The 16868-nt window shown below is 42.9% G+C and overlaps 1 protein-coding gene across 1 annotated transcript in view; it reads right to left on the bottom strand.

Annotated features, from left to right (window-relative positions):
* Positions 1 to 5708: 5708 nt before the first annotated feature.
* DCAF5 (DDB1 and CUL4 associated factor 5) overlaps positions 5709 to 16868 on the bottom strand; it is a 55777-nt gene continuing 44617 nt past the window's right edge. The window contains exons 7-9 of the mRNA XM_044272481.1: positions 14296 to 14362; positions 10875 to 11002; positions 5709 to 7767 (exon numbers count right to left, since the gene is read on the bottom strand). Coding sequence (XP_044128416.1) covers positions 6091 to 7767; positions 10875 to 11002; positions 14296 to 14362 — 1872 coding nt within the window. The 3' untranslated portion in view covers positions 5709 to 6090. The remainder of the gene's footprint in view (positions 7768 to 10874; positions 11003 to 14295; positions 14363 to 16868) is intronic.

The following is a 16868-nucleotide window of genomic DNA, read 5'->3' as shown; positions in this document are numbered from 1 at the left end:
TAGGGGTTATCTCTAGGTACCACTTTCGGCCACTCCGGCACATCCGATACCTAAAATCCTTTTTCTTTTTCCAACCTCCTGGCGCTCCACTGTTCTTTCTATATATATTTTTTCTCCACTATCCTCCCTAATCAAGGCAGCTTGTTTGATAGGACAAAAAGGGCAAAAGTTCTAATGCTACTCCCATGAAAAAAAAGGAGGCATTCACACTTGGAGGTGCCACTCCCTTAAAGGGAGTCTGTCACCTACCTGACCGGTTTCAAACAGGTGACATTGTTCAGTGGGGCACAAAGACATGACACAGATGTTACCTGTGTTTAAGTTAAAAGGGAGTCTTATAAAGCGAGAAATACGTTATTTGTTTTCTGTGATTTTCATAAATGTAGCCATGGACATTCGCATATTTATTTATCATATCGTGCAGGATGTTTTTATCTTAGTTTTTTACCTTTTTTCGGTGATTTTTGTTTAGCTTGCAAAACAAAACAAATTAAAAAAAAGAAAACTGTGACTTTCATGGTATACATTTTTGCCATGCATTATTATTTTTTAAATAGAGAAGCTTAAGGAAAAGAAAAAAAAACCTGAAAAAAAATGCCAAAAGTGTGCTGCGTTTTGAAAAACAGCAGGGAAAAAAAAACGCAGGTTACAAGCAAAAGTCATTAAGACGAGGTCTGGAAAGGCTTTAAAGACTAATTTTTTTTATACAACAGACCTTTTATTTATTGGGCTACCAAAATAAATTGTTAGCACATTTTTTACATGACACATAGGATTCTTTAATAATGGTTTTAGAGTTTTTTTTTCCCCCATTTAAGGAAAAATCCGCAAGGAAATAAATGTTTTTCAAACTATAGCTTTATTGTTTAAATATGCTGATAACAAATATATTAATATGTTATATTAATAACCCTTATATTTTGTGTCAGTCATTTTTAATACATAATATGCACATTTTTGTGTGAATGGGGCAACTATGGTGGCAGTTTCGGGTTGCCGTGTTTTTTTTTAACGTTTTTCTTTTCATTACCTTTATACTTTTTTATACTTATTTTAAAATATTTTTGGCGCATAATATGTCCCTCAAGAGGTCATTAAATGGAGCTCCAGTTACAGGGGAAAACAGCACCCAATTGGGGGTATTTTACACATGGAGAGCCAGGGGCGGATTGTCCATAGACCTTACAGGGAAATTTTGTGGTCGGCTGATGTAATTTTTTGGGGATGTATTTTGTGCTGCTGGCAGTATTTTATGATGGACTGTGGTATTTGGCTCTGTTGGAGTGGTATAATGTGCCACAACATGGTATTGCTGGCCCTGCCTTCCATCAATTTGGACCCAACTAGAAAACAGGGCCAGCTCTGCCTAACCCACACAGCTGGGTCTCACAGAAGAAGTAGCAGATCCGCTTCCTCTATCCACTACATGGTGCTCATTGAGCTCTACTTTACAGGAAAGGGAAAGGTAGAAGTGACAAACTTTTCCTCCTCGGACCCATGCTGCCTCTCAGGGCCTAGCACCAAGCGCTACCAAGATAATGCACCTGGGGCGTAAAAACCCAAGAGCAGAATATAAAATCAGTGATACAGTCCTAAACTCAGTATCTGAGGAAAGGGATTTAGGGGGTCATTATTTCAGAAGACTTAAAGGTAGGCAGACAATGTCAGAGCAGCAGGAAATGCTAGCAGAATGCTTGGGTGTATAGGGAGAGGCATTACCAGTAGAAAGAGGGAGGTGCTCATGCCGCTCTACAGAGCACTAGTGAGACCTCATCTGGAGTATTGTGCGCATTACTGGAGACCATATCTCCAGAAGGATATTGATACTTTGGAGAGTGTTCAGAGAAGAGCTACTAAACTGGTACATGGATTGCAGGATAAAACTTACCAGGAAAGATTAAAGGACCTTAACATGTATAGCTTGGAAGAAAGACGAGACAGAGGGGGTATGATAGAAACTGCTAAATACATAAAGGGAATCAACAAGGTAAAAGAGGAGAGAATATCTAAAAGAAGAAAAACTGCTACAAGAGGACATAGTTTTAAATTAGAGGGGCAAAGGTTTAAAAGTAATATCAGGAAGTATCACTTTACTGAGAGAGTAGTGGATTCATGGAATAGCCTTCCTGCAGAAGTGGTAGCTGCAAATACAGTGAAGGAGTTTAAGCATGCATGGGATAGGCATAAGGCCATCCTTCATATAAGATAGGGCCAGGGGCTATCCCTAGTATTCAGTATATTGGGCAGACTAGATGGGCCAAATGGTTCTCATCTGCCGACACATTCTATGTTTCATGTGCACTGCAGCAACCGTTCACTGGCCTCAGCAGTGATGAATCCCCTAGCGTCACAGACCAAGTCACCACTGAGACCAGTAAATGGTTGCAGCGGTGCATGTGACCACAGATCGACGTTACTCCTCTGGCTCGCGGAGTGGCATATAGGCGACTGCAGTCTTATCTTTATGGTAACCAGTTTCTTGGCTGTATTTAAAACTGGTTTGGGGTTTAGGCACCCCTTGTAAAATGCTACAAAAAAAATCATGTTAAAAAAGCACTTGTTTTTCACAAATAAAAAATCATCAGACTTATGGACTATTCCCAATTGTAAAAAATGATTTGGATAACAAGTCATATGCAGGAATGATATACATGTATGTTTTAAAAAAAGAAAATACCGTAACCAGAGTCAAAAGGGGAGCTGTCACCAAAAATGCAGTGTAATCTATATGCAGCCTTATAGAGCAAGAGGAGCTGAGCAGACTGATATATAGTTTTGTTGGAAAAGATTCAGTAAAATTTATATCAGTTTTTTTCTGATCTTGAAGAGGACCTTTCATGAGATTATTATTTTTTTTTATCTTAGTACCTTACTAAATAGTCCGCCTGTTGCAGATACTATTGTTTTTTCCCCCCAAATGGTCCCCTATGTTGTGATGCTGTGCCGCCCTGTGTGTTCTAACTCCCATATGCTAATTAGTGGAATCGGTACAGTGAGGAGGAGACCTCAGCTCTCTTCAGTGGGCGTCTCCTTCTACCTGGCTGTGATGCTGTCCAATCGCAGAAGACTGATCCACAGCCAGGGAGACGACGAGCTGTTCTCGTGAGATTTGGTAAATCTCACAAGAACAGGCTATGTACAGTGAGTACTATACTCACTTACATACTCCCTGTAGAGATTGTGCTAATTTGCATATTGGGCACCAGAGCACAAAGGAGGGAACAACGCCGCAACAGAGGGCAATATTTAATTTAAAAAAAACAACAGCATCTGCAGCAAGTAGACTACTTACTAAGGTACTAGTTTAAGATCAGAAAAGCAGAGATATAAATGAATATATTTTACGGAATCTATAAAACTATATAAATCGATCTGCTCAGCTCCTGCTGCTGCCTGCATTTAGTGGTGACAGGTCCTCTTTAGGCTACATGCACACGTTCAGGATTCATGTGCGGAGAATCCGCACTGAAATCCGCAGGTGTTCACAGGCAAATCCGTGCGGTCAATCCGCATTAATTGGTGCGGATTTGCATGCGGATTTGCGTGCAGATTTTCTGCATGCGGATTTCACTAAGTGACTTAAGAAAATCCGGTCAGGAAAAAAAAAATTAATTGACATGTCGCGGATTTTAAAATCCGCACCGCAGGTCAAAATCCGCACGGAAAAAATCCGCATCGTGTGCATTGAGAATTTCAAATTCTCATAGAATACAATGTACATGACCTACGGTGCGGATTTTCCGCACGCAAATCCGCGCGGAAAATCCGCACGCAATCCTGATCGTGTGCAGGGGGCCTTAAAGGGGTTTTCCAGGCTTTTAATATTGATGGCCTATCCTCAGGATAGGTCATCAATATCAGATAGGTGGGTGGTCCGATACCCGCGACCCCTGACGATCAGCTGTATGAATAGAAGGCATACGCCATGTGGGCGTGCCATCTCCTGTCTCTCTTCCTGCTTGCCATAGACATAGCAGCAGTGAGCAGGAAGAGAGACAGGAAACTGCGCACGGCGTGTGTCTTATTTTCATACAGCTGATCAGTAGGGGTGCCGGGTGTCGGAGCCCCGCCTATCTGATATTGATGACCTATCCTGAGGATAGGCCATCAATATTAAAAGCCTGGAAACCCCTTTAAAGGGAACCTGTCATCAACTTTGTGTTGCCCATACTAAAGGCAGAATAAAGTACAGACAGGTGAGTAGATTTCAGCGGTCTGTCATTTATAAGTTAATAGTAAATGGTTGCCGAGAACCAACATCACAATCATTGCAGACTGGGCTTGGAAAAGAGTCCCGGCCACCTGAGAAGAGTCCTGGTTATTCATTATCTCCTGCTCTCCCTGCCCACCTGCTGATGACTGACCGGCTTCTACCTAGTTCTCTCCCTTTCTCTCTAGGAGAGAACTGCCAATCATCAGCAGATGGGGAGAGAGCAGGAGATTAGGAATAACCAGGACTCTTCTCAGGTAGATCTGACTCTTTTCAAGGCCTGGGCTGCAATGATTATGATGCTGGTTCTCGGCAGCCACTTACTTTTAGCTCATGCGTGACACACCGCTGACATCAGCATTTCTGTCACTATTTTATGCTGCATAAAGTTGATGACAGGTTCCCTTTAAGCTAAGGCTGCATGTGTATGTTTGTTGCATTATAACTGGAAATGCTTCCAGCATACATGTGATCACATTCATAGCCTACAGTAAACCAGACCAGTCCGTTTATTTTCTTTTTTTTGTCAAAAGTCCCGGTGGTACGTGGCTTCGGCCTTATTTAAACCATATTGGAAAGCATAGTTAAATATGCTTATCAGTACAAGAGCGTCCTGAATAAAAATACGCTTAATGCGCACACTGACCCACATTTACTAATCGGACTGCACCTAGACATGGTCGTACATTGTGGAAAATTCTGGCGCAATTTGGTGCATCAAGTTTTAGAAAGATCTACAGTACTGTATCTAGCTCACCAAGGAGGACATGGTTCAGTGGGAAATGGAGTGTGACTTAAGATGCACCATAATTATGCCACAAATCCAGCGTAAAATTGTCGCAAACTAAGCCAACCAATAGTTAGTATAGAGTTAGACCACATTCATCATCCAGCCTGAGCCCCTGTGATCTGGTGCAGGTCTAGACAACCGGGTTTAGTTTACGCCATGTACAAGATTAGTAAATGTGCCCCAATGCCTTTATTTCAATGTAAAGGAGGAAGTATGAAAGTATGCGGCATGCAGCTGAATTTGGCCTATACACCAGGGTTCAGCAACCTTCGGCACTCCAACTGCTGTGAAACTACAACTCCCAGCGTGCACATTTTCTCAGGTGTTCCTGTAACTCCCAAAGAAGTGAAAGGAGGATTCTGGGAGTTGTAGCTTCAGAACAGCTGGAGCGCCAGAGGTTGCTGATCCCTGGTATACACCAATCGTAACCCATATTAACTGATAGTAACGTTGCATTCCCATGAAAACACGGTACGTTGCCAATTGGCGTCATGCAGCGCCAAACCAATTGCCATAAAGTGACAAAGCTAAATACAATTTTCATGGTCATTCATACAAATCTTCCTAGCACTCCCCATGACAACACTTTCGTTAGTGATCATTCATCATTATTGGATTAACATCCAACACCCCAAACGAATCTACATTTTATTACATGAGCGCATCACCCATATGCCAGAACCAAACAAAACCACCCAAACGAGAAAAGACTGGAAAGAAGGATTTTCTTTAATTTCATGGGTCAGTCCTAAGGTTTTCTTGTCACAGATATTTTGATCAGATCGATCAAGTGTTTGTTTGCTTTGGCAATATACAGAAAAGAGACCAGTTCAGATTTTTGCCGCGTCATGGTGTCACTTCCTATCCACCCACCAGTGCAGGCGCCCACGTTATCACCAAACCAAACCTTAACATGGGAGAGAGGGAGGAAAAATTATTAAAAAAAAAAAAAATTGCTGAAAGGAAACACTGCTGCTTTTAGTGCAAACTCAGCCGGGGCTACATCTCCTAAAATTGACAGATATAGCCCCAGATTTTTTTTTTTGTACACACTTAGGGATGCTCCTCAAGCATATGAGGATACCCAAACCTATAGCTTCCTTTTCTTTTCAGAGGAAGAATTTTCACACTCCTCTTGCCAGTGTCTTTTCAGCCCACTGGAAGGCTGTAAACCTCCATTGTCTGCATGGCATGTGGCATTCTCTTTGGTACTCCTGGTAGAGCCCACTTCTGTTAAACACATGCACCGGTGTAGCGGTGTCACCACCTGCATGGAGTTAGTGCTGTCTATACTGGAGTGTGTATGGCAACACGCCGTTACCTGCTCCACATAACTCTGCCCACTGTTGTTGGAGTCTGTGGGGTGGAGATGCAGATGACCATTGCTCTGGCGAGTACAGGTGACATCTGCGTCCTCCTCTTTTACTTCCCCCTCCTGGCTCTTTACGCTGCTGTCTGTGCTTTTACTGTCAGAACAGGGGGATTGCTGGTTTACTATGAATTCGGTGCTGGTTTGCACTGTGTTACCGTCGCGCAGATCACAAGAGTCCTCGGAGCAAGATGTTAATTCTTTATGGACAGAAGTTCCGTTCAGTTTTTTGGACTCAGATGAATATTCGATAGACCCTGTGTCTTGCGAAGAATTCTCTATTTCTTCCACCCAGAAATGCTTTTCGTTTTGATACTTCTTCCGGAGGTTAAGGCTATCTAGTAAGGAGTCTTTACTGTCGGAAGTATGATCATTTTCTATAGCGAGTGGCAAGGTATTACTACTCCTACTGCTTGTTCCTGGCCTTGTGTCGTCAGCATCTCCACCCACAGTGGAAGATTCGCCCTCTTTACCTTTAGAGTAAGATATATACGAATACTGAAGCCATTTGTAAGCTTTGTAGATCTTCCTTTCAACAGAGTCTATGTTAGGGCAGAGTGAAGATTTCCGGTCTGCCCTAGTAGGACTTCTTCTGTCCGGTGAAGACTCGGCAGATGTAGATTGTTCATTCACTGTAATCTGGGGGTAATCGTGCACATCCTCCCCAATTATTGCAGATGTACTTTCAGAGTTCAATTTTGCCTTTTCCTCCTTCTGCATTTTCTGCTTCTGCCTTAATGCATTGCGCTGTCGTATTGAACTCCTGCGGTCATTAAGGGTGTCCTCCTCATCGCTGCTACTACTACTGCTGCTGCTGCTACTGCTGCTCGATCGGTCCTCCTCAGGACTTGGGGAGCGAGGAAGTGCGCTTCTCTCCGCTTCCGTTTCCCCTGCATTATCCTCAGAGTCGGAATTGTTGGCAATAGCTGCTAGATATTTGTCTTGATATTTTGTAAGTGCTAATAGTCGTAATTTTTGAGATGTAGTCCTGGGTCTTCTAGAAGGAGATTCGTTTGATCTCTGCGATTCCCCAGCAGTGGCAGCCTCATCAGACTCTCCGGGGACCGGTGCAGGAGAAGGAGGTACGGAAGCTGCTGACGATTCAGAGTCACTGTAAGCAGAGCGCTCGCTGACTCCAGGATGGAGCTGCAGAATTGTGCTGTCACTATCAGAGTCTGAGCTCCATCCTTCTATCTCACGTCTGACAAGGGAGTCGAAAAATGCCATCATTCGAGGGTCTTCCTGGACTGACTGGTTGGCGTAATCGTGGGACAATCCACTTCCACTATTGAGCACAAGTCCAATGTATTCTTCATGTGTGTACAAACTGCGGGAATCATCCTCCATCTCACCATCAAGATCCCCAGAACAGTGTGGCTGCTTGTAAGGGCTCCATATCTATAATATAAAGCATATAAAAGACATTTTATGCATTAAAATACATGTTACTAAAACACATGACAACTGAAAATTAGCTGCTGTATCCTTGAACAGGGTTTATCATATTATCCTTTTGCTTCCCCGACCATATTGCTAAATGTTTACAATATGGACGCTCTATAAGCAGATCGGCCTCAGACAGATATTCTTGTTAATATATTATTAAAACAACCTTGGCTCATACTATGGATCCTACTTAAACAAGTAGACCGATGATGGTACTCAGGACGCTTGGCGGTCTATTGGCCTCAATGTATCTGAGAGGGTCTCTAGAGACCATAACCACGTTGGAAAGCAAATAACAGTCAAGTAATTACAATGTTATGTGGGACTGAGGAAATGTAGCTTGAATGAGAACACTCACAAGTGTATAATGGTGCAGATAGGACCATAGAGTGTGTGATGCTTACCTTAAAGTAAATGCGTCATCAGAAAACTACCTATTGTTTAAATCATGTTAACATATTTTTAAAGATTTTTTTCTGATGTTCTATTTTATTTCCCATGTCAATATCTATAATAAAACATAAAATACTGCAGTTTTCGCAGTGTCCACCAAGCCTAATATGTGCCACTGATTGGTAGGTACAGATCACTTTACTGCAGTTACCTGCTTATCATTGCAGGCAAGATTACAATGACAGATAATAAAATATATATATATATATATATATATATATATATATATATATATATATATATATATATATATATATATATATCTCTCTATAAACAAACAGCACTCTTGGAATCCACAGAAAAGGTTTTTTTTTATTCACCCATGTGATTCAACGTTTCGGCTCTGAACTAGAATCTTTCTCAAGCCTTTCTCTTGGCTTGAGAAAGGCTCTAGTTCAGAGCCGAAAAGTTGCATCACATGGGTGAATAAAAAAAAAAAAATTTCTGTGGATTCCAGGAGTGCTGTTCGTTTTTATTTTTATATACCAAGGGGTAAGCAGCTCATTCCCCAGTGAACGTGCACCCAACCTTTCTAACTATTTTTTGTTAGTGCCGCCGTTCTTCTATACTATATATATATATATATATATATATATATATATATATATATATATATATCCACAACAGGTGATATCACAGCTTGTCTACTCCCTTCTGACCTCTGCACAGGTCACAGAGCATGCCTAGAGAACTGTCCTATAGAAGTCAAAGTCTCTATTGTGACAGCTGAAAAGAATATCTCTAAATGCTGTTAAAAAAAGTTCAGGCAAGATGCCCTATCCCCCCTAGTTATGTTAAGGAAATAGGATTATCTACAATCAGAAAATTTAAACAGATTAGAGAAAGGATATATGTCAGTATTTGGTTTTGACTGGCAAAAAAAAAAATGTCAGGGACACATTCCCTTTAAAGGCACTGTTCTACAGGGAAGGGAGAAATTGTTTCACAAAGGGCTCATAGAGGATTATATATACAAAATAAGATAAAGCAATAGTCACCATCCCCCGCCATCCCCATTACAACAGGGTCCCCGCTGGTCTCTACTTCCTTGTCCTGACTTGAGACACAGGAAATACACGGACATGGCTGCTTAGCCGATCAGTGTCTGAAATGGGTCACTGCTGCAACCAGTGACCGGCTGACCAGACATTTTCTGGGTGTCAAGATGGGACCAGAGCATAGAGACCAGAGAAAGCCGCTAAGAGACAGAATGGAAGCAGCAAGGAATCATGATGAGCATCACTTCTTCTATTTTTTAATTTCAACCAACTCCGAGCCCAACACTTTTCCATGCTGGACCACACCTTGAAAGGAAATGTGTCACCCAAAATTTGATCTGCCTTATCTGCCGTATTAAAACCAGATAGTGACAGACATCATTTTTATTCTATTCTGTTTTTATTTTCTGACTGCAGATTTATTTGTTCTATTTCCTGAACACGATTATGGGGGCGGCCATCTTGCCTGAGCTGTTATTAACAGCATTAAGAAAACTGCTTTATGGCAGCCCCATGGTCCATAGACACAATGGTCAGGAGGGACGTCATTGTCTTCTATGGGAGAGTTTTCTAGGCAGCTCTGCGACCTGTGCAGAGGTCATTGTACAAGGAAGGAAGAGATAAGCTCTGACCATCATCTATTGTGAATGGAGGATCCTGTCTTATCTGTACACAGAGGTGAAATATTTACAGGCAGGATTGCAATGACAGATAAGCAGGTAACTGCAGTAATGTGATCTGTACAGACCAAGAAGTGGCTCCCATTATTTGGCTTCGTGTCCTTTGCAAAAATGAAAGATTTTATGTTTTTTTTGTTTAAATTTAGATATTGACCTAAAAAAAATTACAAATAACAAAAAATTCTTTAAAAATATGTTAAATATAAAAATGCGATTTATTGTGCATCTCTGCTGCATAGTAAAGGGAAAAATCAACAGAATATATTTGAATTACTGTTTATAATAACCCACAAATACAAAAATAATAAAACTTGGTAAACACTTTGCGTTGATTCATTGCAACTCACATGGCGTTTTCTTCTCCATTCATGTCCAAAGCTAAAAATCTAAATGCAGCCGATTTCCTGCTGCCGAAGCGCAGTCATAGGGAGAGCTCTGATGAGTTACACAATCAGAGTTAGGCCTCATGCACACGAATGTATTTTCTTTCCGTTTTCCGTTCTTTTTGCTGACCGTATATGGAACCATTTATTTTAATGAGTCCGGAAAAAAAAAAAGGTAGTTACTCCGTGTGCATTCTGTTACCGTATGTCCGTTCCACAAAAAAACAGAACATGTCCTATTATTGTCTGCATTACGGACAAGGATAGGACTGTTCTATTAGGGGCCAGCTGTTCTGTGAAATACAGAATGCACACGGACGTCATCCATATTTTTTGCGGATCCGTTTTTTTTGCGGACCGTAAAATACATACGTTCGTGTGCATGAGGCCTTGATCTATTAGATTACATGACTGACACCAGGGTGGGCCTAAATCTCTGTCTGCCTTCAGGGCAACCTGCCATGTTATATAAATGGAATAAGCAGGTAATCCTCAGTACGCTCTGCATATCTACATCTATTTATCTGCTTTACTGAGGGCCTCACCTTTATGATCTTCTCAACACCTGATGAACAGATCATGTAGGAGTCAGGGTTGAATCGCACTTGATTGACAATTGATCGATGTCCCTTCAGTACCATAAAGGCGCCATTTACAACTCTTCCTGGTCCACCTACAAGAGCAACGAGGGTAGAAAACCACAAAGACATAAACGATTGTCAGCGTAATGAAGAGTAACGAAGCACACAATTACATTAATCAGAATGATATTGTGCAGTGTCTCATTACGGCATATATGCATTATTTCATCTACAATACATGACGCATGCCTGTCATGTCCTGAGCGTGTTACACAGTCATCAGTAGCTCCTGGATTTGTGCCAAGCCATTTACAACTCCGTGATGCAATAATCTCCTTTTGTCAGGAAGAAATTAGCCGATTTGTGACTGCAGGCCTGAAGGCTCTTGTATATTTTAAGGGAACACAATCTGTTCACATGTATATATAAAAAAAACTGCAATAACCCATTTCATAAGGTGCCCATAAACATTAGATGAGCGACAGCCGAGCTAAACAAATTCAGCAAGACCAGCCTCCCATATCATGTGTATAGCGGCATCCCAACATCCCGATGCTTTTGTTTTTAAGCCACCACCAGGGATGAAAACAGTTTGCTCCCCACATATAGAACATGCATGCTTGGCCGAAGGTGAATGGAGGTGGAAAGGAGGCAGGAGAAATAACTGTCTGCCCAGTTGCATTTTAGCACCAGTATTAGGCTGGTTTCACATATGCGGTAAGAGATCCGGCAGGCTGTTCCGGCATAGCACATCCTGCAGAAGCTCTCTGGATCCAGCACTGCTGGAAGGTACCGGAATGCCAGTTACAGTTACTGGGATCTGGCAGAGATCCAGCAAATATGCCAAGAATCAGCCGGACAAAAACTGCTACATGCAACAGATTTTGTCTGGCCGATCCTCTGCATATTTGCCAGGTAGCGGCCGGATCTCCACCGGACCCAAATAGTTAATGGGATCAGCGGGCATTCCAGTACCATCAATGCTGGATCCAGAGAGCTCCAGCAGGTTCTCTGCCGGATCTCTTACCCTAAGTTCACACTTGAGCGTTTTACAGCGCGTTCCTACGCGCTGTAAAACGCGCAACACATGAAAACCAATGCTTCCCTATGGGGCTGGTTCACATTTTTGCGTTTTACAGCGCGTTTGAACGCGCTGTAAAACGCCCGACGCTCAAACAAGTACAGGAGCTTTTTTTGGCGCGTTTGACGCGCGTTTGGGCCATAGACTCTTTGGACAACTCTGCTGTCAATCACCCAAATGCGCGTCAAACGCGCGTTTACTATTACAAAAATCGCGCATAAAAACGTGCGACAAAATCGCGCATAAAAACACACGTTTGCGAAACGCTTAGGTGTGAAACCAGGGTTACTGCTTATATAAAAACTAGCCTAACCCTGCTTTCACACCTGAGCGTTTCCCAAACGCGCGTCAGACGTTTGTTGTAATAGTAAACGCGCGTTTGACGCGCGTTTGTGTCATTGACTGCAGTGTCCTATGGCCACAAACGCGCGTCAAAACGCCCCAAAGAAGCTCAAGTACTTGTTTGAGCGTCGGGCGTTTTACAGCGCGATCGTACGCGCTGTAAAACGCCCAGGTGAGAACCATTCCCATAGGGAAGCATTGCTTTTCATGTGTTGAGCGTTTTACAGCGCGTTTGAACGCGCTGTAAAACGCTCAGGTGTGAACTTAGGGTTACAGCCATATTACTTTGACTTTCAGCAGTTCTACTAAACCAAACTTAAATCACCACATGGTTTGGTGAAAAGAGCCTCTATCAGAATGATCAACCCTATTAAACCACACATACTGCCTGGTAGGGCTCATCACGCTGATTAAAACAATACCTTACTTTTGTCTGAATTTTAAACAGCTGGAGAGATATCTGCACTTTTATATGCAAATGGCCAAGTCTGAGCATCGGTGGGCTGGACTGAGCCCTTGGAGCACTGCTTTTTTAATGCCCCTGTGCTCTGCACACCAGTCCCTTGATTGACAGGGCTAGACATCAGCATGCTGGGCAGAAGCAGCAGGTACAATCATGCTTCTCATATCGGTGACACTCAGTTCTGGCTCAAACTTTGCCTTTACACTGCGAAAATATGGCGAGTATTATGTACGAGTTTCAGGAAAGAATTAAAATTCAGCCTAGAGCTGTGTCACAGCACAATATCATATACTGATGTCACAGATAGGAGAAGCAGGATAGCCTCTGCTGCTTCTGGCCTAATGTTCATATCATATCCTTATAGGCACATGGACTGCCAGATGCTGCACCTAATTTATGAAGCGCACTCCTCGTCATACATTAGGCGCAGGATCCAGCAGCGCGCCTGGTTATCATAGACCCTTGTAAGCCGCTGGTCTATGGCAGCTTTATAAATTGGGAACATGTCAATTACAGAAAGTCTGTGTGTAGCCTTAGCCTAAAGCTGCCCATACACATAAGATGGCTGCTATGTTCTCTGAGCTTGGCCTTTTACATAGGCCGATAATTGGCCAAACAAAGTGTGTTACTGGGGCAGAGAATCCGATAATCGTAAAGAAGCATTCATAGGAACAATCATTAGCGATTACCTGGCGGTGTAAGGGTCCATTCACACGTCCATTGTTTCTTTCCTGATCTGTTCCGTTTTTTGCGGAACAGATCAGGACCAGTTCTGGACCCATTCATTTTCAATGGGTCCTGGAAAAAAAAAAAAAATCGGACAACACAATGTGTGCTGTCCGTTTCCGTTGTTCCGTTCCGCATGTCCGATTAAATATAAAACTTGTCCTATTCTTTTCCGCAAAAAACGGATGACATTCGTATGTCATTACGTATGTCATCCGTTTTATGCGGAATCCGTTCCTGGAAATTAAATCCTGCCCACAGAAATCACTTATTCACTTTTTTTTTTCAATTTTTTTTCAAAGAAATCCAAACAACTTTATTTGCTTTGTGAAATTTATACATGTTTCTGTTTTTTGCGGATCCGCAAAAAAACGGATGACATACGGAAACATTTTCAGGAACAACCGATCTGCAAAAAACGGACCGAAATTCGGGATATAGAAAAGTACTGACGTGTGAATGTAGCCTAAAGGTGCCGCTGATTATCCGATGAATAAGACCCAATTGCAGACCCAATCATTTTTATTTCTATGGGGCCGCATTTCCGTCCCCGAAAAAAATAGAACATGTCCTATTCTTGTCCGCAATTGCTATACTGTAAAGGCTATAATGTTGATCGGAACTCGTTACCAGCAGAAAATCTGGTCATGTTAAAATCCAAACCCTGTTCCTCCTGGCAGAGGACACTGGGGGACAGTCATTCCCCAGGTTACCTAATGTGTATGGCCAGCTCAAAAACATCTACCCACAGACTCCCATTTACATTAACACACCTGCTTCTGGGCTGGACGGGATCTTCCACATGTACAGGTTGAAGTCATCTGAGCCGGAGAGGATGTACTGAAAGAACAATTTAGAAATAGGTACTGTGTGAATATCTCAATAAAACTATATCCTGCAGGCTGACATACATCTGTTCTACATAACATACACGGTACACTTTGCTTTGCATTCACGGTAACATTTGAGGCAGTAAACTGCTAATAAATAATTCCTGCTCCGTTATCTGAACAATCAGCATAGTTCCCAATGGATTTACTCAGCGCCCAGTGCTATGGTGGATAGCTGGGCCGATTATCAGAGACGAACATTCCTGCGAACGGTCTTTCCCGACAATCTGTCTGTTCCTATGAATGCTCGTTTGCGATTATCTGGCGGATTCTCAGACTGTATATATTACAAAGGCGGATGGAGCAAGCGATTGTTGGGAGGGAAGCGTTCCCTGCCGGTAATCGCTTGCTCACTAGCGGAGGAGACCGCTGCTATTACATGCAGCGATCTCCACTGCAGCGTGGGGAGGAGCGATCGCTATGCCATTGCTCGTCCCCATACTGTCTGGTGGTTTGCCGGCGGTAGATCGCTATTAGACAGCACAATTTGCTGCTTAAAAATCAGAATTTTGCTCATTCATCGGGTAATCGGTGTCAGTATTACACTGCAAGATAATTGCTTACAAGCTTAAACGCTCCTTAGCAATTATTGGCCGAAATATCAGCAGGTGTTATACCGCCATAACAGGGTTTATCTCTTACTAGTAAAATAAGGTTTACAACTACACAATCATACTATACACATCCTGCACGTCCCACTGAGTTGATTAGATGGAATGACAAGCATAGAACTCAATAGATGCTGCGTTACCATATAATATATTACACAGCGTTTCCTTATTTACCCTCGGCGTACAGCACACAACGTGACATGCTCCCAGCATTACAGGTGCAATAGCTGTTGGCCGAAAGACTCTCCCGCGCTTGGTTTAGCTGAGCATGCCTGTGTTTTTAATGGCGAGAGATGAGAAAGCTGCTGCCAGAAACGTCTGGTGGTGGCCACTTATCTCCTGCTAGAACATAAGTCATGTGCGCTGAAAGTTTACCTTGCCTCATCCATACATTACTTGTTGGGAGAGCGTTAGGAGGTTCCTATACACATCAGATAGTCAGCTGGCCCCTGCCAAAAATGTGCAGTTTTACCATGATTAAGGCTACTTTCAAACTTGCGGCAGTGTGATCCGGCGGCCAGTTCCGTCGTCGGAACTGCCTGCCGGATCCGCCGATCTGCCGCTGACTGAAAGCATTTGTGAGACGGATCCGGATCCGTTTCACAAATGGATTGCAAGGACGGATCCGTCTCTCTGCTTGTCATGCGGACAGACGGATCCGTCTTGTATCTTTTTTCACATTTTTACCGGTCTGCGCATGCGCAGGACGGAAGGACGGATCCAGCATTTTGAATGGGAAAAAATGCCGGATCCGGCATTCAGGCATGTCTTCAGTTTTTTTAACCGGAGATAAAACCATAGCATGCTACGGTTTTATCTTTTGCCTGATCAGTCAAAATGTCTGAACTGAAGACATCCTGATGCATCCTGAACGGATTACTCTCCATTCAGAATGCATGGGGATATGCCTGATCAGTTCTTTTCTGGTATAGAGCCCCTGTGACGGAACTCAGCGCCGGAAAAGAAAAACGCTAGTGTGAAAGTAGACTAATCTAATATGTATGGGAGCCATTACTCCTACTGTACAGCCCCAAAGTATACACCTATATTCCATACAGTAGCATGCGCAGGACACTAACTCCCACTGCCAACATGTAAACCGTGCAGTATACTAGCTGTAAGATCCCCTGTTCTAGACAGTGAAAAGGGTTTTCTGAGACTTTTCTACTCAGAGTCATGACCTGTTCTCTGAATAAGTCATCATCAGTACCTGATAGGCGAGGGTTTGACACCCAGGACCCCGCCAATCAGCTGTGTTAGAAGGCACCGGCATGAGCAGTAGTGCTGCGGCCTTCTCCCAGTTGTTGCAAAACTACAACTCCCAGCAGCCCTGATAGCTGTAGACTGTCCAGGCATGATGGAACTTGTAGTGTTGCAACAGCTGGAGAGCTGCAGGTTTGGCGTCCCTGGTCTAGGCTATGTGATGTCACGTTCATCGGTCACATGGCCTTGGCGCAGCTCAGCCCCATAGAAGTGAATGGGGCCGAGTGTGATACCAAGCACAGCCGCTATACTATGTACAGAGCTGTGCTTGGGGAGCTAAGAGAAGGTTGTGGTGCTCACAGGAGCTCCGGCACCTTCTCAAACAGCTGATTGACGGGGGGTCCCGGTTATCGGACCTCCAGCGATCACATACTGATGACTTATCCAGTAGAAAAGTCTCGTAAAACCCCTTGAAGTCAACCACGCTTTTCAATACGGTGAAAGAAAAGGTTTGGAGGCGATCTTTTGGCATATTAACACCAAAATAAAGTCACGCAATGGGTAAATAGTAAAATTTATATTCTTTATTAAATCCAATACAATAAAAATAAATATCATAAAATGATTGCATCAAAGCAGTTA

The sequence above is a fragment of the Bufo gargarizans genome, chromosome 11 (assembly GCF_014858855.1).
Source record: "Bufo gargarizans isolate SCDJY-AF-19 chromosome 11, ASM1485885v1, whole genome shotgun sequence".
Lineage (NCBI taxonomy): Eukaryota > Metazoa > Chordata > Amphibia > Anura > Bufonidae > Bufo > Bufo gargarizans.
Note: the sequence above shows the minus strand (reverse complement) of the source record. Positions and strands in the feature narration are given on the sequence as shown.